At 39.8% G+C, this 23,560-nt stretch overlaps 2 protein-coding genes across 2 annotated transcripts; one reads left to right on the top strand and one right to left on the bottom strand.

The window, feature by feature from the left end:
• Nucleotides 1–3,617: 3,617 nt before the first annotated feature.
• Nucleotides 3,618–10,731, top strand: LOC306753187 (solute carrier family 13 member 2-like; the record flags this gene model as incomplete). The annotated part of the gene is made up of 12 exons (XM_079237046.1): nt 3,618–3,719; nt 5,010–5,138; nt 5,698–5,834; nt 6,169–6,425; nt 6,500–6,677; nt 6,765–6,887; nt 7,765–7,974; nt 8,770–8,870; nt 9,038–9,153; nt 9,919–10,080; nt 10,152–10,289; nt 10,600–10,731. 12 exons carry the CDS (start codon nt 3,618–3,620, stop codon nt 10,729–10,731), a joined length of 1,785 nt encoding a protein of 594 aa, XP_079093172.1.
• Nucleotides 10,732–13,933: 3,202 nt separating this feature from the next.
• On the bottom strand, nt 13,934–23,311 carry unc119a2 (unc-119 lipid binding chaperone a2; the record flags this gene model as incomplete). Its single annotated transcript, XM_079238038.1, has 5 exons — nt 13,934–14,046; nt 14,865–15,037; nt 15,141–15,240; nt 15,384–15,497; nt 23,068–23,311. The coding sequence occupies 5 exons, from the start codon at nt 23,309–23,311 to the stop codon at nt 13,934–13,936; spliced, it is 744 nt and encodes a 247-aa protein (XP_079094164.1).
• Nucleotides 23,312–23,560: the final 249 nt, after the last annotated feature.

Below are 23,560 nucleotides of genomic sequence, written 5' to 3'. Positions count from 1 at the left end.
TCTGCTCGAATGAGGGAGCGAGTATCTGAGCTCAAACATTGTGTAACCAGGGCAGTCATTTTCCCCTTATTGATCCGTGGTGTAAAAAACAACCCTAAAGCAAACACAATGCCTTCCTCCAAATTAAACCCTGATAACTAAAAAGAGTCAAAACAACACTCATTTAGGGTATTTAAAAAAAACATTATACCTTTTCTTTTTCTATTTGACTAACAGGAGATATTCTCACAGAAGTTGATGATCTGATTCAGCACCATGGAGAGAATAAGAGGGCGAAATTAGCAAGTCACCACAAGGCCAACTGATTAAAGTGATAATATTACTTCCTTTTCATTCTGTTAATATTTGAAATACCACGATTGTTTCATCGAAACTAAAAGACTCAGTCAAAGAGTAAAAGAGAACAAGAGAAAAAGAGCATTGGTATTTTATTTTCCTCTACACTCAATTGAAGCATTTCTCGCCCAGTACCAGTTGTTGTTGATGTTTGGTTTGCTGGCGTATCTTAAATAGTCAACTAATAATAACATAACATAACATTTGAAAAGATCAGTGAAAGGAAAACAAAAGAAATGTCTCGAAGAGTGTTTTAATCCACAGAGTTGAAATTCTAATTATTATTATTGTTCAGATAGTTATTGATTAGAGATCTGGTTTAGTCAAGACTGTTTATATAGCCTATAACCTCAGCATCTGACGCAAGCCGTTTGAAAAACCTGCAGCAGGTCGGATTTTATGACGATTAAGAGTTGAGAGTTTAAGATTAGATTCACCAACAAGAATGAAAATAAGAGTCCAGTAAATTAGTTTTTAATCATACTAGATTTTAAAATGTGAGCCAAAACTATATTTAAATTTAAATGTATTTATTTTGTAAATAATTCTTGTTTAGCAAACCAGCAGAGTTTAAAATCAGTTTTTGGTCAGTACAACTACCTGACAAGCTGACATCCTAGTTGTCTTTAAAGGGAGAGCCAAGCAATTTACAGGCAACAGACCCAAAACTATCCTGAAATGTAGTCCTTAGGGTCAAACTATAAACCCAATAGATCTTACATTTCCCATAATGCAACTCAACACCATCTTTCTGCTGTGACGGCCCTCCCAGCCAGGTGGTAACACTGCACACCCTCCCTAACTGGTAAATACCCACTTTTTAAAACCCCACATCTCCAGTTTATAATGCAGGTTTTCTGTTTTATTGCTATTCTATTATGTGTATATTCTATATCTAAAGCCGAGATAACCTCAATGACATAATCAGGGTTATTTCCTTAAACTTTAGAAAACTTGCTAAAATAATTACCTTTAGAGAAAACTGAATTTAATATGTGCACGGGTGCCAATCTAAGCTAATAATGATCTTTATTGTTCCAGTATGTATGATGGCATGTGGTTAAACGTTTAACAGGGAACATTAAGTGAGATAGGAGACAGTTTAAAAACTAGATAAAAATAGAAGATTAAGATTACAACTTTAATGAACAATGAATCATTACAACCTACCACACATGCTCTGTGTGAGCTAATTGACTGAGAATTCAAAGATTGTATATGCACCTTATCTCCATAACGTTTATCTTTTCAGCATTTTTAAACCAATGTAAGTATGCATTTTTTTAATTGGCATGAACTTTGTTAATGTTGAATATAAATCCAGTTAATGAAGGAGTCAGCTGCCCCACTGATGATGAATAGGAGGCTGGCTTTCAAAATGATTGCCAAAGCTTCTCCTCATATACCATTACATTATAAAACAATCTGCACTAAAACAGTGTGTGCAGTGTGTGCAGTGTGAATGTCACATGTTGTGAATTATGTATCAAAGAGAACATCGGTAAAGCTCTGTTAGAACAATTCTTACTCGACACCGGTTGTAAAATCATTAATCAGGACATTTATTTCTTTGCAAAAAAGGAACAGAGTCAGTGACACAACGTGATGAATAAATTGTATATCCAAGTCTGCTCTCCGATCACTCGGAGAGTTACCTCTTAAATACATAAAACACATAATCAACAGAAGCCCTCATGACGTCTTGCACCTTCCCCCAGTTATCCCATAGATAGTTTTGTCTCTGCCATGTCCATAAGGACAACAATTATGTTTCTGTGCTTCTGCCAGGAACATACAGATAATTCACACAGAGTTTCATTAAGTAGCGGAGAGTTCACAGGCCATGAAACAGCATATATATATATAAGAGGAAATCCGTTTTTCTGCAACAAGCTCCCGTTGTTTGATAAATCACTTATAAGGCCTAAATATAACATTTATATACATATAATGTTGATATCTAACAGATAGCTCCCACATTTAATTTAGTCCCTACATTTATGCTTTCTGTGATATGACACATGCACTTAATTTGATTTCATTCGGGCAACAGTGTGTTTTATGACTTAATTGAAGCTATTCCTTGGCCTTATCTCACAAATGAAGAATAAGTCGTCAAACAACAAAAAGATCTCAGTGATCTGTGTGTTGTGTAAGCTCATAAAACACGACAGTGATATGTTTATTGATAGTTTAAGACTTGGCTAGTTGTTCTCACGTTGCTCTTTATTGGTTTACACACTTGTATGACTTGATATTTGAGTTATTTCTGTGACTTCTGAAAGAAACCTTCATCTCCAGCTAACAAGGCTACTTTAAATTGACTTGAGTCGAGCAACATACATTTAACAAATTGGACATCCGAGGCTGGCGCCGCCACTTGAAAGCGTCATCAATTAAATATGATTAAATATGTCAGATGAGCATAACAGCATTCATGACAACTTATATATATATATATATATATATATATATATATATATATATATATATATATGACTTGTATATACTTGTTTTCATACTGAATGTAGGCTACTAATTCAACTGCTATAATCTTGACATTGTGAGATACTGACTAGCTTTTTTGCAAACATGTAAGCAAGAAAGTTGCGGAGTTGTTGCAAGGTGTTTTTTATTTCACTTGCTTACAACCCGTCGTAAAAGGGCAAATTAAAATTTTGACTCTCTGGCTTTATGTGAAACAAACAAGATGTAAGTGTTAATAAGTGATCTTTAGTGGCGCTATTTGTTACCATTTCCAGTGCCAGGCTTGCCGTTTCCAGGCTCTGTGCGAAGCGAGGCTATGTCAGACATAAAATCACTGCTGTCCTCTGACTCTGAAAGCACAGGGGCTATCCCTTTCCTTCAGCCCAGCTGGTCATGTGCAGCACCTGACCTTTGGCTACACCTGACTGACAAACCTATCGTCTGGCTATCTTTTTCCTACAGTCAGTTCCCCACCTCTCTCTACCTTTACTATACCTTCCTCTCTTTCCCAATAACTGCATCTCCTTCTCTGACAAGGATTGTGCTCTCTTTGGTGTTGAGTTAATCTTTGATTTTCAGTTGGAGGTGTAAAGTTTTTTTTCCTCCATTCATTTTAGTCTCATTACCTCAGTGGTTCTCTGAGGAGCACATTTGTGCTTCCTTAGCTTCACTTGCACTTTACTGTTATAGGTAGATTCTGTCTTTGTTGGTCTTGATCAGCTGTCCCTTCTGAGTTACATTGTGGATTACCTTTCCCATCCTGGTGGATTCTTGTCAGTTTTGCCAGGAGAATCATGCCTCGTTGGCTGATGTGGCTGTGGTACCACAGAAACTACCTCATCATCGTTGTCACTCCGCTCGCACTCCTTGCCCTGCCAGTCATCATCCCAACATCGGTGAGTGTGTGTGTGCATAGCGGTAACTTTACTACATTAACTTAGTGTTTTTATCTGTGTTTGTTTTGACTGAAATAACATGGCAGATGTTAAAAACAAGAGTCTTAAACAACAGTTGTAGTGCGTTTGATTGTTGAAAAAGATGTTTGCTCCCAATATGTGCCCCTTTTTTTCCTACTTGTGTACTTAAATGCACTGAACATGCCAGAGAGGTACATCGTGGAAAAAAATGCTCATTAATTTTGCCTGGCTTATACTGTCCACTATATCAACACCTGGTGATTGCAACAAAACTGCACATTTTGTTCCACATGCACATCAAATATTTTTCCTGAGGATTTAATATCCTTTGAGTAGCCTAGAACCTGTTGATTAATCTGCCAATTTGCCAATAAACAGTTTTGGTTTTATAGTTGCAACTAGTAATCTAACTGTCAAATTCCCTGAAATAAAGCCAGTCTCAAGTATGTCTGTTAAATATACGTATAGCTACAGCCAGCAGTTCTTAGCTTAGCTTAGCATAAAGACTGGAAACAGGGGGAAACCCTTTACAACCCCCCCAAAAAAAACTGAGAAGTACAAATGTCACAACTTGTGACATTCCAACTTTAATCTGTACCAAAACTAAGTGTGACAAGAACAAGTTGTCATTTTATGAGTGATTATATGCCAGACTCCTCTTCCTGGAGTCCCTAGGTGCCAAGCAACTTATCCTAAACTAAGATAAGTAGAACCATCCGGTGAAAATTATATTATAGTTGTAAAGTAAGTAAATGGTATTAAGAGCAAACATGATACACACTACTGTTGGAGTGGGGCTATGATTTAATATTGTGTATATAGATTAACATATCTTTCACATTTTGTGATGTGTGGAGCTGAGCGAGCTCTCGTGTCCAGTGGAAACGTTTGTCAGGTAGTTTAAACAGTGAGAATTAACTGAGGACCCATAAACAGTTATCTAGTGAGACAAGAGCACAACAAACTGTTTGTTTTATCATCAAGGGTTGCTGTTATCTCCATGAGTAAAGTCTTACTGCCTTTAAAGGACAAAGGACGAGAAACGTACTGTATGAACTTTGTTTATGTGTGTGTGTGTGTGTCTTATTTGTGCCATCTAAATCTCTACTTTGATTATCTCATATTGAATATAGTGTATTTCAGAAGTACAATGGCATAATGCACTAATGACGTGATGTTTGTCACTTCTCATGAAGACAATTTGGCCTGCACACTTATTCTTCACTGCCAAATGTGTGTGTGTGTGTGTGTGTGTGTATGTGTTTACAGGAAGCCAGATGTGGTTACGTTATCATCCTCATGGCTCTGTACTGGTGTACAGAGTGTATGCCTCTGGCTGTGACTGCCTTGCTGCCAGTCGTCCTCTTTCCCATGATGGGCATCATGAAGGCTGGAGAAGTACAGTACTCATTTAGGCTATGTTTCTGTGCTTCATTATATGGCAGCTTATATGTACTTTACCAATACTTGTAGGAATACTACGGCTTCTCACAAGAAGGTTCTCTGATTTTTTGGTAAAAAATAAGTAAAGGGAAGAGACCAACCTAAGTTAAATGCAGCTGACTTGCTATCCAGTCTTCCTCATTTTTTCCTCCTCTCTTGATCAAGTAATTATATTAAGCTCCACATTTGACCTAACTACAACCTCATATTTGTCTTTCCTTGGCTTGCAAAAAGTCAGAGGTCAGGATCAGATAAAGCAGGACATTGGCGTTGTTTTAAATGGTGAATCCCTGCACGCTGAAAGTGTTAATCTGACCCTCAGTCTCAGGACACATTGTATAGACACAGTAAAATATGCAGTGTTTTACTTTTATTGCTCATAAAACAAAGTGGATGATACATTATGTATCTGGCAGCATGTTCACACACCACTGCATTAGTTCAAAGACATGCTCTGTTTGTTTTGCATGTGTTTGGATTCTGCTGAACTTAGTGTTTGTGTAATGTGTTTCAGGTCAGTATTGAGTACCTGAAAGACTCTAACATGCTGTTCATTGGTGGCTTGTTGGTGGCCATCGCAGTGGAGTACTGGAGCCTTCATAAGCGCATTGCTCTCCAAGTTTTGCTGCTGGTTGGCGTTCGTCCGGCCCTGTAAGGAAACAGCTCACCTGTAAAGCAGACAGCGAAAAGAAAGATGCAACCAGGGTCAACAGTGCCTCTAAAGATCTTTAGAGTCTTTACGTGTTCATGTTTTCAAATTTCCAAAGTGTCATAAATGCCCAATTGATTACACAAATCATCCATTCAGCACTTCTTATGATATCATGTGTCTCTGCGGATGATATATGCATATATACAAAAATAAATCAAAGACCTCAGCTTCATCCATTTGACAAGGCGAGCAGAATTTAGCACCACTGTCACAACTGTTCTACTCGTGATCCATGTCCTCGTATTCACTCCCTGTCACCACCCTCTCACACAGGTTAATGTTGGGCTTTATGATCGTCTCGTCCTTCCTGTCCATGTGGATCAGCAACTCGGCCACCGTAGCCATGATGCTGCCCATAGCCCAGGCCGTGCTGCAGCAGCTGAAGGCCACAGAGGCTCGGGCGGACGAGCGAGATTTCCAGGCTGCAGCCGAGGACAACCACGCGTTTGAGATGGAGATCAGTCAACCTAAAGAGGAAAAGATGGACGAGAAACAGCCAGACACCAAGGTTCAGCTGGAGGACGGAGAGTGTAAGTAACAATGTCTGCTATAGATGGCAAAAACTTTTATGACAACGTTAACTTACTGAATACTTGGGCTCCAGATGAACATGAGTTGAGGCCAGATTCTCTGCTGGAGTCCAAGAGAAAAGCGATGGAGGCAAAGTACCAGCTCCTGACCAAAGGGATGAGTCTGAGTGTGTGTTACGCTGCCAGCATCGGAGGCACGGCCACGCTCACCGGCACGACCCCTAACATCATCCTTAAGGGTCAAATCGACAAGTAAGACATGAACAAACACAGGAGAATAGTATTCCAGCTGTTCGTGCCCTCCTCTCATTGCTCCGTCTTTCTCATCTTGTGTCAAAGGCTCTTCCCTGGGAACAATGATGTCATCAACTTTGCCAGCTGGTTTGGCTTCGCTTTTCCCAACGCGGTGCTCATGCTGGTGTTGGCCTTTCTCTGGCTTCAGTTTATGTTCCTAGGCTTCAAGTAAGACAACTTCAGCCTTTTACAGTCAGTATGTTCAAATGTTAAACCCCAATTTAAAACATAATGTGGTATTTAATTCTAAAAGAAAAGTACCAAAACTGTTCACAGTTCAAGGTTTGCGGAGTACCCAATCAGCACATTGCACACAGTGAACATGCTTTTAACCCTTTTGGCCTAGCTTAGAAAAAAGAATAGAATACAGGGGGAAACAGGCGAAGATAACAAAATCAACCAATGAGCACCTAAAGCGCACTTATTATTTTTGTATATCTTATTTGTACCATATATTTTTTTGTATGGGACCAGTAACTTTGTTGCCCATCTAGCAAAGTTTCCCTGAATGTCAAACTATTTATTAAAGTAAAGAAAGTGGAATGACAGACGTGGATTTTATTTCCTGTGTCTTATGAAGAAAACTAATTCCATTTCCATGTTTCAGTTTCAGGTTCCTGGTATTATTCATGCTGGCTCACTGTCACAGTCTTAGATAGAACAGAGCCACCGTTAATGTTATTAGTAACACCTGTCAGAACATGAAACATCTGCTGGGAAAAAGGTCTGTTATGATACTAATTGCAGTTACACAGGCCACCAGTGATCTGTGATGGGTTTGCTGTGAAGTTTATCAGCTTTTCCTATGTCACACATGTTATCATTGTGCTGACGCTACAGCTTGGATGAGTTTTATGGTACAGGATACAGCAACAGAGCTCAATATATTCTCAGGGACAAATCCATCCACTTGATTTCAAGACAGTTTATATCCTCAGGCACTGGGATTTTATATTTTGAATATGGTTCAACCTGACTCAAATCCTCAAACATTTCTTTGATTTCCAATCTGCGGCATATTTGCACTTTGCACTTTTCTCCTCAGCATGAAGCAGTCATTTGGCTGCGGCCACAAAAGCGACAGAGATAAGGAGGCATACACGGTGATGAAGCAGGAGTACAAAAAGCTGGGGCGCATGCCGTTTGCGGAGTGGGCAGTGCTCACCATCTTTGTCCTGCTGATAGTGCTGTGGTTCACCAGGGAGCCGGGCTTCATGGACGGCTGGGCTACAGTGCTCTTCAATAAGGGCGGGCCGTGAGTCTTTCACTTTGTTTTTGTTCATGACTTTGAACCGGGCTATATTGTGTGTGTCTTGACCCCTGCCGAACCCCTGGGGTTCGATCGAACCCAAGTTAAGAACCACTGTTCTATATTGTCTGTGCCACCACTGTCTGATATACATTATTCCTCTGTGCCATACACTTCCATTACTGTCTGAAAACTATTAAAAACATATCACGGTTGCACTTGGTCACATGCTCCTCCATTACAACGGGCATGGGCTCTGTAGTCAATCCTACGTACAATTTACTGCTTCTGTAAATATTCACAAGAACAAATCTGCAGCTGAAAATATTCCCCAACAAAATACATGATGTATTCTTGTTTGAGTTAAGTTTACTAAAAACTAAGATACGCAGATGATTAATGAAGTGATTCACTTTTTTTTAAAGATGAAACTAAATGTTTGTGACTCTTTTGTAAAGAGAACAAATGTCTTTGGGGCTGAGCGCCACAGACAGTCGGGGTTGGTCTGGGCTGGACTGTTCTGCATTGTTGGTTTTGGTCTTTTCATTGGGCTTGTTGAGATTTATCCTTTAAACTTCTCTCTTTCCCTTTACTCTTGTCCTCTATTATTTCTTTAAAGTATACATGCACTCATAAACCCTTGATGTCTTCAACACAAATGGCATTAAGATGTAAACCTAGTACATCATTTACACTTAATTCTTAGTTCCATAGTTTTTACTATGAAACCAGTGAAACCGAGCAAGAAACATGGCAGCAACACAACCAAACAAAAATATGTGGAATAATGTTGTCCCTTAGGTTTGTGACCGATGGAACCGTCGCTATCTTAATGTCGATGCTGTTCTTCATCATCCCCTCCCAGATGCCCAAGTGTGGAGGCTATGGCAACAATGGCAAAGGTGAAATGTTAAACCCACTAATCCCTAATCATACAATGCCTTCATGATATTCGTGTGACCTAGATTTCAGCTCCTTATAACACTGGATGATGATTACCAAGCGGATATGACACTGCTCTTTAAAACGAATTACTTTTTCATGTTCACACGTTATGTGGGTCTCACAGGTAAGATGGTGAATGCTCCCTCCACTCTGCTGAACTGGCAGGTGGTCCACGAGCGGATGCCCTGGCACATCATCCTGCTGCTGGGAGGAGGCTTCGCTCTGGCTGCTGGCAGTGAGGTAAACACCCAGAGAGGTAGAGCATGGATTATTTGAAGCGGGGTTGTGTAAGGTGAACCGTAGTTAGTGTATTATCGACAGTAAATGGCGATCAGCATGCCCCTTGTTTGGAAAAACTGACAGGAGTACCAGCACGGAAGCAAAGCAATTTACTGCTGTCAAAAAGAAAGACAAATATTTAGGTGTGCGCTTTATTTTGAATCATTTTGGAGCTTTACCTCGCTTTAGACAGCTCTCTCCGACGGACAACTGAAACCATTATATCCATCTATGATCTCTTCAAAGCCAACCAGACTATTGACAGAAAGAGTGATTTCTTCTTACAGATCATGGAAGTTGCTGGTCAACGTAAAGCAGTGCACATTTTCTATATATCACGTACACTTAGACTGATATAGATTTTTTTTTAAGAGGGCCTTTCTTTTAGGTATCTAAAATATGTTTTGCTGCTGCCCCTGTCTACAACAGTGCATTTATTTGCTCCCATGCTGGTACTCATGTCTGCTTCTCCAAACTGGGGACTGTCAGCTACTGTAGATAACACACTGTCTCTGGATAAGTACTTCATGCAACCCCACTTCAAAACATCTCAACTCTCCATTTGAGACTTCATGTTCCCTTTGTATTGTGCTGAAAGAATTTTTGACTAATCCACAGCTGAATGCTAATTTTGTAAAAATGGTTTTGGTTACTGCTTTTCAAATGCGAGGAGTTCCTGTACCTCCTGTGTTTCATGTCATTTCTGCTCACAACTTTTGTCAACAGGAGTCCGGTCTGTCCAAGTGGCTGGGAGATAGCTTGGCCCCCCTGGAGCAGATTCCCCCCTACGCCATCTCGTTGCTGCTCTGCATGCTGGTGGCAACGTTCACCGAGTGCTCCAGCAACACAGCCACCACCACCCTGTTCCTGCCCATCCTGGCCTCAATGGTAAGCACACGTACACACAGGTGTGGACACACAGTCTCTTTATGTATTTAACTGTGCTGTTTCTCTGATAGGCCGTAGCTATTAAGCTACACCCACTGTACGTGATGATTCCCTGCACCATTGCTGCCTCTCTGGCCTTCATGCTGCCTGTGGCCACACCGCCCAACGCCATCGCCTTTTCTTTTGGAAAACTCAAAGTCATGGACATGGTGAGACTCATACTCACAAAACACAATATGTTACAAGACTCATTCATGTGAGTAAGGTGCAGAGAGGACCTAATTTAAAAGAAGATATTCTTTGTGGATGAAGACTGTAGAGAAATATTGATGCAGCAGAGACGTAGGTTCTTGCATTTTTTTTGAGTCTTTGATTTTAGTTTATGGTGTGTGACATCTCCCTTTAAGGACTCTAAACTAATTGCTTTTAAGACTTGTACATTAAGAACTGTACATACCCTGTTTTTCGATCTCTACTCAAACTGTATACTGATCAGAATGTCACTGTCTGTTCCTTCAGGTGAAAACTGGCTTCGTGCTGAATATCATTGGGATTCTGACAGTTAATTTAGGCATTAACACCTGGGGAAATGCCATATTTGACTTGGACACCATACCTCATTGGGTCAACATTACAAACAGCAAACCTTGAGGAGGATGGAAAGAGAGACACGGAAAACAGGAATGACACAGAATTGTTTTTTAAAGCCCTTGGAAACTTGAAATCTTAAGGGACTCAATGAAACAATCTAAAATATCCATGACCAAATAAGAAAGAGAGAGAAGGGGAGTAAATCCAAGATTCAGTAAATGTGATACAGACAATAAACACCTATTTAGATCAAGTTGGTAGATAATATGAGACCTTGGTAAAAAACAACAACAGCAACTGATAAGCTAGAGTTGATAGACTCTATAATTAGCTCAGCTCTATAATTAGAGACGGACTCTCCCCTACATGTGTTTAGTACTTCCTTGATGCAGTCCATCGACAGAACAAACAATCATTTAGTGTTCACTAGTAAAAGAAAACTGAGGTCACTGCCTTGTACACATTTCCCTGAATGTGACGTCATCTTTTTGATCTATTTATCACTCATAGATGCTGTACACTGTGTGTGTGATTATTTAAATTGTGATTATTCCAAGTGATGTTGTGTTTACAATGTGGAAATGAGCTGAAACTGAATTAATTGCACGAGTCGATTTAACTTATTACTGTGGTCTTTTGTTTTGAAAGTCTTTGTTTCATTGTTGCACATTTTATTTGTATCAGTGTATTTGGTCACTGTTTTATGAACAAGAATTTACATTACATTTCTTAACTTTTTAGGATTATTTTTTCCTTCAAGATGTATTATAATCTTAAATTGATAAATACATTGTCTAGATTAATCAGAGTGAAAGCTATTAAAGGAATAGTTTGCCATTTTTGGAAATACACATTTGTTTTCGTGCATAGAGACTAATTGTATTGCATTCACAATTGTACAGTACTTGTGAAACTACAGCTAGTGTAAAAACTGGAAACCAAGGGACAAGCTAACCTAGCTCTGTTGTCATGTGAGGTGCTGTGAGGCTAATTTTTAACCATCTCCTCACTCCAGCTTCACACTGAAGGGACAAACGTGAACAAACATGTGGAATCAATCTTCTTATCTCAGCAAGAAAGTGTATTTCCTGAAATGTTGAACTATTCCTTTAACAGATAAACTCCAGTTGTAAAGGCCACATGTCCTTAAAGTGCAAGAGACGCTGAAAAACATCTTTAGCATCAAGGAAGTTCAAACATAGAAAGTGCACATATCAATAGCGGGAAGTTGTTACTAACATCGGCGGCATGAGTACAGATGAAAAGGCTGGTTGAAGGACAACTTTGAGATAAGAAACTGTCGACAGGATATGGTTGTAAGGTCGGTATCTACTGTGGTTATTCCAGGTAAATGCAATAAACTGAAAATGTAGAGGAGAGAGGAAACAACCCAGCAGTGTTTTATTTCCACATTTACCAGAGCTTTTTATATTCTGAAAAAAATATAATGTAAACAAAATGTGAGATATCTCTCATTCGCATAAAATATTAACAGACAAGACACTGTGATATTTCAAAAAAGTCCCGTAAATCTTTATTTATTATTATATTTATTATGTTTTTACTTTTGTTCAGTCATACTGACATTTGATTGGTCAAGAACTCAACATCAATTCAAAATAATCTGTACATGAGTCACAATCAGTCAAAAATAAATCTTATCTGTTAATTTTTTGACAAAACATTCAAGTCAGGTTTATCTCAGATCAACTCTCGTCAAATCTTGTCAATTCTTTTCCCCTCACTCAATTCCCTTTAACTGACAATCAGCAATTTGACTAAAACCACGTCACCCAGATTGTAATCCCTTTGACCCAATGACAATCTGAATCCATTTCCACCCTTTTCTTGTGCTGATCTGAAGACACAACAGGTGTATTGATGCACCTTTCTCTAAACTGGCTGCACTTCCTTTCAGAGCTGATTTACTGCAGAATCACTAAAAACACAGGAACCAAAAATGTACTTTTGAGTGCTTCAAATCCAAGACAATATGCAGATAGGCAGAAATAAAAGAACAATTTGGAAACTTTTTGAGTACTACAATTTAGAGGCTTCCTGAGACACTGATAGATTCCCTCAAATAACAAGAGATCAACACACTCGGGTCCTAACTTACTGGAATGTGCCTAAAAAAAAGGAGGCGACAGAAATGTACAAGAGACAGAAATTTGAGAAACAACAAATGGACAGACTGATGTAGAAACAGACTTTAGATTGCAGACAAACAAACAAATATATATATGAGATTTTAGGGTGATTTCTGCTACATTCCCCTCATCTTTTTCCTTTGTGCAACATAAATCTGATTGAAACATAACATTTAAAAATGCACATTTTTCTTCTCTCATGAAGTGTTTCTTCCACTCGGATAGGCAACCTAACAAAGGTTTTAACAACTTCTTTCTGACCTAAACAAAGCAACATGAGGCTTAAAAAGTACAACTAGTACACACATGACAAAGTACATTTATAGTAATTTCAGATTAGCTCATCTTTAAAAGTTTCCCCTTTGTTGGCTCTGTAGATATGTTGTGCTTTGAGCAAAGACAATAAACACATACGCCCTACGGATAATACACGTCACACAACTTGAGAAATAAATTAAGAACAAAGGAAACAGGTCTGATGAAAAAACAGGCTTCAAAAATCTATTTTAGAAACCAAATGATGACATTATTGACATTTAAGTTATTATATTCTTACCAGACCATTAATCATGCTTCACACTGACAGACACAAACAGACAGTCATACAAAGTACACAAACACACTCCAAAGAGCTCACTCACTGAAACTGAGAAGAATAACTGAAGTCCTCAAAACAACCCTGACATACATGAGAAAAAAAAAATCTATCAATATTTGAAGATCCAGTTTTCACACAATGTGGCTAGAGAGCGAAAAATGATCAGATATTTCCTAAAAAGTTTCTTATTTGCTGGTTTATCATGTTACAAAAACCCTCTGTTACAGCGACCCTATGCTGTGCTGTGAACTGCGTGTGTGTTTGTAGCTTTTAGGCTTTGCCAAACTTGTACATGCTAACACACACACAAACACACAAACAGTTTGCAACTGACACATCTGTGTGGCTGTTTTCTGGATGGCGTTCTCTCAGTGGGAGAAAGAGATACAGAAAGAGAGAGAGATAAAGAGAGAGAGACTACTGGATTGACAGGATGTTAATCCTACCAGTGTACTCTGATCGTCCCCCAAGTCAGTCCGTACATCCACCTGTCTCTTGTGTCAGCGCGCCGTCTCTACGTCCCACCGTTGTACGAGTAGTCCGCCTTGTTGTGCATCACCAGCTTATTGTCCACAAAGTAGAAGCTGTCGGACTGCGTTTCATACGGATGCAGCACCATCTCTCTGACTGAGGGCAGACATAAAAACATCACTGCTGTTAATGCACCGGTTCACAACCAAGGGGTCCAAGATACTTTGGAGGGGGTCCCAAGATGAGTAAAGGCATAAGAAAGGAGAACTAAACATGTTTTAGCTATACTAGCAGCGCAGCACTACAGTCGGTCCTCCACTTTGGTCCAGCCTGAAATATCCCCAGACAATGAATCCTACTGATCGTGGTGATCCCCTGACTTACCCTCTAGCATCACCATGAGGTTGTCATTTGTGGTTTTGAGTAAAATGTCTCAACAACTTTGAGATTTAGTGTCTTGAAATTGGGTACAGACCTGCATGTCCCCTTCAGGATTCATTTTAATAATGGTCTTGATCACGCAACGTTTTATTTAGCAGGTCAAAGTGTCACTTTGCCTAGTACTCTGGTTCATGCCCAAATACATGCAAAACATAATGTATTAGTACTTTGTATTGGTGCTAATTAGCAAATGTTGGCATGCTAACACAAGAAATTGAAAAAGTGACCACGGTAAATAGTATACCTGCTTATCATCGGCAAGCTATCAGTTATTGCTAGCCTGCTGATGATAGCATTTAACTCGTTGCACCGCCACCACTAAGTACGGCCTCACAGAGCACTCCAAGACCAGTCTTGTTGCTTGTGAAATATACTTTTACATCCTTAGGTCTCTAAAAACCCTTCAAATGAAAACATCTGAGAGGAAAAGAAAACTCTTTGGCCAAACTGCTATAGCGTTCCAAAGAAAGACAGCTTTTCAACAACTGTTTTGTTCATTGAGTATATATTTCAAAGCAAAGAAATGTACTTACTGATGTCTTCAGACAGAGGTGGAAATTCATAGATATGTTCACAGGTGTTTTTGCTGCTAGGCATGCAGAAGCCAAACTCAAAGTCAAAACTCTTGAGTAACTTCTCTCTGAAATAATGTCTCTCAATCATCCTGAAGTTTTCTATCGGCATGTCTCCGACTGCGAACTCAACACTGCAGGGACAAAGACAGACAGAAAAAGGTGAGCGGGGCAGAGCATCACAGACAAAGGAAGACACATCCTTATAAATAAAGATTCACACACGTTCTCACTTACGTGGCTCCAACTTGCCGCAGTCGTAGAAAAGCGGGAGTGAACTGGTAACGGACAAATCGGCCGGCGTTTGGGTCAACGTCCCTCTTCTCCCCTGCTTTGTCTAAGTCAAGGAGCAGTTTGCGGGGAACAGAAACAGAATTGAATTAAATATGTTTATTTATGGACATTTTATTGCCTTTCAAAACACATTAAACAACCCATGGTAAATAAAGGTTAGGTGAAAGAAATCCCTCAGTGACTCGCCTGTGGATGGAGGTTTGGTGATTTCAAACAGCACCGTGGCAGACTCCATGTCTCTGATCCTGAACCTGGTGAAGTCAATGTTGTAAATGTTCTCGTCCGGGCTGCAAAGATAATCTGAAAAAGATAAGAAAACAGAGAGAAATAATTACAGACCACTAATACAAAGGATATATTAGTGGCACAAATGCCAGAATTGTAAGTTACTTTCCTATTATGGTAAAAAATAATTAATTTGATAACTATCAAATATGTTTGTTTTCTTTATTATTAAAGATATTAGATCGCTAACATTTCTTCTGAAAATAACTGACTTGAATCTTAATGCAAAACTGTCTTAGAGGAGCCATTTCCTCACAAATAGGACACTGCAGGTTTGCGCACACACACACACACACACACACACACACACACACACACACACACACACACACACACACACACACACACACACACACACACACACACAGAGTTATTTTCATTCTTCTAATCCTTCCTGCCCTCACCGGGCAATGTCACTGCTTATTAGCATTCCCCAGCAGAGCAGACACTTCCTGCTTCCTGCTTGATCCGATGGCACCGCAGGCCGGCATGTGTGTAATTTCAACATCTCAGGATCCCTCTCTCCCTCGCCTCACAACAGCATTCACAAAGCTCACATGGTAGAAAATAAATACATTTGGGATAACGTTGTTTCAGAGAGTGGAGCACTGCAGGTCTGAGTCAGTGAATGTGTTATTACAAGTTAAGAAATCTGCAGTTGTCACACAAACACACAATGTCCGCTGACCACATCTGTGTCTGCTGACCACTTTTGCCTGCTCAAAGACGAGGAACAACAACAGTGGAGACATGCACGTCTATCGGTACACAAGGGAGCATTCATTCACTACCGATAGGAGCTCCGACTGTCCAATCAACCCAACAGCTGTTCTCAATGACACAGACAGCTTTCCACTAAAAAACATACCGTGATATGTGCAGATGTTACCATCAGCTCCCAACTCAATAGTTCATCGTTCATTTGGTCATGATGTCTTTTAGTTTGGTAGGTCAGGACGTGTGTGTAAGAACTAACATCTGCTAGTTGTAGTTCACCAGTGTTAGTAAATGTGCAATGTAAATGAGATAATAAGTAGGTCAGCACTTTTAAGGAAGAAAGTGTTTTTATTCACTTACATTGTTACCAAAGTGGAGCTTTTTTGCTTCTTGAATGCTGTTTATTTCTACATGAATTCCCCCGGGACTGGATGATTATTTACAATGCCCCCCGCATGGTATTTATCATGTTTATGTGTTCATGGCGGAGCAGAGAAACATAACCCGTCACAGCGTGTTGTCGACTCCGTTTAAAGAGTGTCCTTTCTTGACAGAGCTGACTTGATTCGTTGAGACGCTCTGATGCCTTTGCTCCTCTGTCAGTCTGAACGCTGAGGTTGGCTCTTCTGAACACATCAGCTCTGAGTACGGCGCTGAATACACCGCACAACCGTACAACACCTGAAGATTCTCACAGCCTCCACACACACACATGAAACCAACAAACAAACAGCAGCCACATCATTCTAAAAAATAACATACAACATCTATGGCTGCAAGGAACTGGGCATTGATAGCAGTTAGTGTGTGTACTTGTTAGTGTGTGCGTCTTTTTGCTCACCAAGAGTTACCTTTAAGCCTCGTAATAACGTACGGACAATTAGTTTGAATGAGAGAGTTTGCTATCCGTTGTGTGTGTTTCTATAGGACTTATCCAACCAAAAGACAACCTTTGTGAAGTGTTCAGTGAAGTAAAGTTGAATATAGGAAACACACTAAGATGATAAACAGTCAAAGCTGTAAGTGTTGCAGTAACTATGAACTGTGCTGGTAAACAGGAAGCTCGTCAGCAAACCACTTCTTCAACAGTTTTTTTTTTAAAACAGGGACTTCAGATGTCATGTGATCTTATCACATTAACCTTTATTTCCAATATTTTACAGCCTTCACTTTGACATCTTATATGAGCATGTCATGTCAAGTGGGTGTCGTAAAATGTTTCCTGTGGATCTTTTGGTGTTGAAAACACAACGATATGTCTCTTAACGATTTAAAGTGTAAAAAACGATAAAAAAGTTAAGCTATCTGACAAAGTAGCTGCTCAACAAGTGTTTAACTACTTTAAACACCACTTGTTGTTGCCACCAGCACAAAAATAGTATGGTTCATACCTTAAACAAAATATATTAATGAAAGCCAATAAGGCTACCACTTTGTGGTAAAACCCTAAAAGCTGCTGCACTGTGTAGCACATATCAGAAAAGGAATGTTTTTATGTTTTCTGTCATGTTTCTTTCTGTCGTCTCTCGGCTGATTCCTGTCCCGTCAATGTCGACGTGGCAGACCTCAGCAGTTCACTGGCTAAACTCGTCAGGTCCACAGTTCAACACACACTGCAACACATGACCTAGATTCAGCCAAAATAAACGCTTCCGAGCTTGTTTTAGCAGTTCACCCCAGTTCAACGCTGGGACAGATCTTAGGAACCTTTCAGTATGAAGGTTTAAGATTGCCGGTATATGAAGCCATATTAAAGCAACATGCATGTTATAAATCCAACGTGCATGTGTGTGAGAAAATTACAGCTGACACTGATAATGGAATCTAATTCAGTCTGTCTCACTGGACATTTCATTTTTGAAAGTGGGATGCACATTTTAATAACAGTTTTTTATTAATATGATGCGGATTTTGAGTATAATAAATTCAGTTTTCCATCATTTTGAATTGATAAGACCTCATAGTTTGTTTTTTCTTTTTGTTTTATTTTGTAAACTAAAGGAAGTAGGAAACAACATATGGATGCATCAATTTGAGTGAAAATATATTCAAACTAATCTGCTTTCCAGCAAAATTGGACACAAACTGAGAATCATTTATCTTAAGGTGAAGTGCATTTACAATATTTTGTGATCACTCAATGTGCGCATGATAGCATGCTAAGATTAGCATTTTAAAGCACCGCCATGTGTGCAGCCTCACAGAGGCGCTAGTGTGGCTGTTGACTCGTAGTCTTGTTGTGGATAAAACTTGCTCACACAAGTATCGATTGACAAATGCTCACGATAAAATCTACGAAAACTGGTGGCAATAATTAAAAGAGCAATTTGCAACAAGTTTGAGCAGTTAGAGTTTTGAACCCTCGTACCAGCAAGCCTCGCGGGAAAAAGTAAGATTGAGGTTAATGTCCTTGCATGAAATCCATTGCGTGCAAGTGTTTCATTACAGTAATTAACACCCACCACTCTCAGGTTTGTTATCCCACATGAGACATAAGCTTCCCTTCAGCTCAGTGAGGGCTTCTCCACTACACACATCACAGCCAGCTACGATTGTACCGAGGCCACTCTGTGTCGTCGGCATGGAAACCACACATATTGTCTCCTGCCCTCTAGATCATCTCACAGCGGCTTAAGGTAACAAGTCAGATTCAAGAGTATCACATATGGACAAACATGCAGCTTATCTCATTTCTCTCATGAAGACACACACATACACACACACGCTTGCGCACACGCGAGGGTGCACTGCGATAATATATTTATATTTATGAATAATACAAGCAAGCGAGTGTGAAGTCTGAAAAAATTAAATATTCATTCAGTCAGTAAACCAAATTGTTTGCATTGCAGTCTGTGAAAACTATATACATAGGTTGCTGTTCAACACATACACACATTCATATTTCTATATTCATCTCAAAAACGAACAATTAGAGCCACAGCTATATCAGTGCTAGCCTACATTTTGTCAGGACATAAATGTTTTATTGGCTGCTTTTTATGTATATTTGATCTCACTAACTAAGTCTTACAATGTTCATATGGAAGTTAGTTAAAGTATAATTTTGTTGGAGTTGATTTTATCTAACTTTTTACTGACTGACAACTCTTGACACGACTGGTTCAAGATTACGTGGATCACATAGGAATTGACTACTGGGTTAAAGACAACGTATAGTGCATTATTTCGTAAGTATAGCTGCAAACGGTGTATGAGAAGAGCCTGAGCAGTTAAGTGGGAGGCGGAAGGCACTTAGGTCCAACACAGCTCACATTGACTGATCCTGTTTAGTGACTTGCATGAGGGCAAATCCAACTAGTCACTGGAGGGAGGGGGCAGGTTAAAGCAGTAAGAGGAAGGCAATGAAACATTGGGGGAAAAACAGATTGAAATTATTGAATGAAACATGAAATATGCCAAATTACAAAAGGACTGTAAAAGTCTAAAATACCACGTCTTCATCACTTTACAACTTTTTAATTAGTTTGCATTAAAAGGTTGAAGTCCCACAGCTTTCATTTGAAAAAACATCCTGCACTCAGTTTGACAGGGTGCAGGTTTAGAGAGGCAACATATCTCGTCCCCGTCTGAATCTCTGAGTTGTAGACAATATCTGTGTTGGGCCTTCTCTAATTTTATGACCCATCTGTATTATCTCGTAATTATTTGACAAGCAAATCAATTTGATCTAATTTCATCACCTGCTTCCCCATTGACAGCGCAGAGCGTTTAACTGCATCAGATCTGCTAAAAGAGTACACGCCGGCAGGACTGCAGGCCTAAGTGAGTTATTTAAGATCTGGGCACTTAACAGACCTCGTTGGTTGTAAAACTGAATTTATTCTCAAAGATAAGCACTCGGCTGTTTTTCTTCCCAACCAAAGACCCTGCAGACCCTACAGGTCAAACACGACAAATCGTTTTTGTCGTGTTTGTGTGCGGTTTTGTCACTGACCGAGCACATTTCTAAAAAAAGTAATGATTCATTAATTTTACTACGACTATTATTACTGAGCGGTTGAGGTATAAGTACAATGGTGCACTACAAGGTGTCCAGATATAAACAATACATATGTCCTCTACCTTAACCAGTATTTTCAATCTCAGTAGGGTTTCAAAAAACAATTACTTCATTATCAATTAATCTGCCAGTTGCCAAAACCCAAAAATAATGAATTGCTAATATGTACTTATATTAGTAACTCAAGTTGTTTATCAATGTATCAACGTTCATGAGACTTGTGTTGTTCAACCAAAATATCCCAATATATTAAATTTCAATGATCAATGCTCAGAGTTAGTGATCGCTCCACTGACGCGACAGATTAAGATTCAGTTAAGAACATATGTTTGGATCAGTTCAGTCAACTGAGCAGAAAGCCAGTTACTTCTATGCAAATCTTAATCAATCTCAGCAGCTTGCTTTGATTACCAGACGGATGGAGCAGAAAATGATTAGTGGAAACTTTATGCTGTTTGAAAGTCACTTTTCTGAGAATGTATCTGACACAAAGTGAAATGTCCCCTCCTGTGAGACATCTATGCTCCAAACAACAAAGTTTTGGACTCACAACTTTTGTCAAGTATAACTAAGCTCTGCTGAGTTGTCAATTGTGTATCATGCCACTTTTGGGAGGGAATCAATTTCAGCCACTTGAGAATATGCAGCAGCAGTAAAAAAAAAAAAAAAACGAGACAGACGAGTCACAAAACAACAGAAGGGCTGCGGTGGCTTTCTGCAGGCTGTTTCCTGCTTTTGTTTAACCGCCACAAGCAAGCGTGAGTGTGTGTGTGTGTGTGTGCGTGTGCACATATGTGCGTTTTGTCTACACAATCCATTAAGTGACAGCACGACTATGCTAAACAGTGAAGCAGAGAAGAAAGAAGAGGAGGTGCATAGAGGAGGAAATGTGCAGGGGAACAGAAACGCACGCTCCAGTGGCTGCAACCACGGAAAGATGCTTCATGTTGCCGTAGTGATTCAAGCGTGTATTCACGTTGCTGTGGTGATTCACACATGCCTCCTTATTGCCTCCAGCGATGATGCTGCGAGATAAAAAAGTGAGAGTTTCCAAGACCATAATAAGTTCAGCGTGGGAGACAGAGTCATTACGATGTTGCCGTCGATGTGCAGCTGGACACCGATCCCACACACAGACTCACTCATGTAAATTACCAAAGAGGCGGATAAAAACACAACGACAGACAGATAAAAACAAAGACGAAACTCTGTGTGTAACACATGGATCAAAAACAGCTGCAGTTAAAGGACATTTAAGAAACTTTACGGTGGCAGTGAGCAAGGAACAAGCTGAGCCAAAGAGGTCTCATTCTTTGTCCCAACATAAAAAAAGGATAAAATGAGGACAAATGTGAATTGAGTTAGTTATCTTTATCTATCACTATAAAGTTTATAGAGAGACATGCTTGTATTGTTGATCTTACTGTCACATGTGAAGCTACATGACCATATACATATACATAAGTGACTTTAAATGCCCTTGAAAATAGCTTGAAGAAATCTATTTGCATATTATCACACTCAGTCTGTAACGGGCAATGTAACTGTGTTGTGTAAGGTATTATACTGGTCTTTAAATAGTCAAATGCCCTGCTGGCCACCTATTAGCTAACTATGGTTTAAGACCTGAGTTGGTGATACATGTCGCTGTTGTTGTGCACATAAGAGTTCCTTGGCTGCCGTGTTTTCTAAGAGGCTTGTTTAAGATTTAAAGGTGTGACATCAGAAATTTTTAAAACTGCATGAAGCTTTATAATTTGAACATGATGAATAAGTCATTATAATAAGCCAATTCTAGTTTTTCAACATGGAAATGAAAATATATATAAATTTGGTTCGTTTATCATTTAATGAGATGTTCTCCTTGTGTATACAGACTGTATTCACTGAGCCTAAACTTTACTTTGATAGTTGCTACTTCTCAGATTTTACAACACACATGCAGATCAGTGTGTCTAAAACAAATACTTTAGTGCTGATAATAAAACTACTTTTGTACTTTAACTTGGATTTTTACTGTAATGGAGTGTTGTGGTATTGCTACTTGTGCGTATAAGTAATGGACCGTAATGCTATTAATACTTCATTAAAATCTTAATTTACTACTGAAACTATACAACCCTTTTGATAAAGTACATTTTTAATCCCAAGCAACCTGACTGCAAACTCCAGCTAGAACATTTCAACAACAGCTCAACAGAGTTGGAAAAGGTTTTTTTAGACATCCATATTCTACATATTTGTTAAAAATCAAAAATCAAATGTTGATTACAAAACACACGCAGAACTGACACCTGGGTGTTCTAATTCTCAGGTGAAAACTTCTGCATGTTCAGTACAGAGGCTTTTGTGAACTAATGCAAAGGAAGCAGGCATGCTGCTTTGAAGGATGCCTCCTCAGCCACCCCATTCTCATTGTGCATCCTTCTAGTCAGATAAAATCATCTTGTTTAATTTAGAGGATAAAATGTGAGTCATGCATGTTCAGCAAATTAACTGACCTCTGCATTTGCGGAGCCTTTCACCTCTCCTTCACTGGTACTTTAAACTGCACATGGTGTATTATAGCACCACTCATTTGCTAAACTTAACCTCCAGCAACGCTGACCGGTCACAGGGCAACCGAGATGCCAGCAGAGGAGCTTCAAAGCGCATCTGCAGCCAGGTTAACGTGTGCCAGAGAGGGGGCTCAGTGATGCATTACCATGTGCTTGAATAGGGCCTAAATAGATTATATAAACAAGGGGACACGGTAATGACGTGGTACATGACTCATGCAGGAGCTGGAACATTTCAACACCGTTGTCCCTCTATGTGTCACTCAATAACCGACAGTGAACTTACTCTCTGTGATCTTCTGCAAACCCAGAACATCCTCCGGAGTGATCGCCGTGCTGCCGAGCAGGTCCTCCTCCGTGGTGACCGGGACCCCCACGTCGGTCGAGTTGCAGCCTTTTTTCACTTTCATTGCCGCCGTTTGCTTCGGGCTGCTGCTGTCTCCGGTGTCTCTGCCCGGATTATTACCGGCAGGCTTCTTAGCGGTGGATGGGTCCTGGCTGCTGCCGGTGCTGGTACAGGAATAGCTCATGCTCCCCTCCTCCTCCCCTTCTCCTAACCCAGGGCTTCCAAGATACAAAACAGTTGCCTCCCTCTCCCCCGCCCTCCTTTACCGAAGGATGCACAGTCGCTGTACGTTATCCGGTGCTTAATTCAAATCCGCTTCGTCTTTATGAGCCTGCAGTCTCTCGCATGCAAGCGGCTGCGGCTCTCGTTGGCGGACTGATTTCTGCTGCTTTTTTCTTCTTCTGCGCAGCTGCTTTCTGAGACGCTATTTCAG

Source organism: Taurulus bubalis, assembly GCF_910589615.1.
Source record: "Taurulus bubalis genome assembly, chromosome: 2".
Taxonomy (NCBI): Eukaryota; Metazoa; Chordata; class Actinopteri; order Perciformes; family Cottidae; genus Taurulus; species Taurulus bubalis.
The sequence above is the reverse complement of the archived record's forward strand: the minus strand, read 5'-3'. Positions and strand labels throughout refer to the sequence as shown.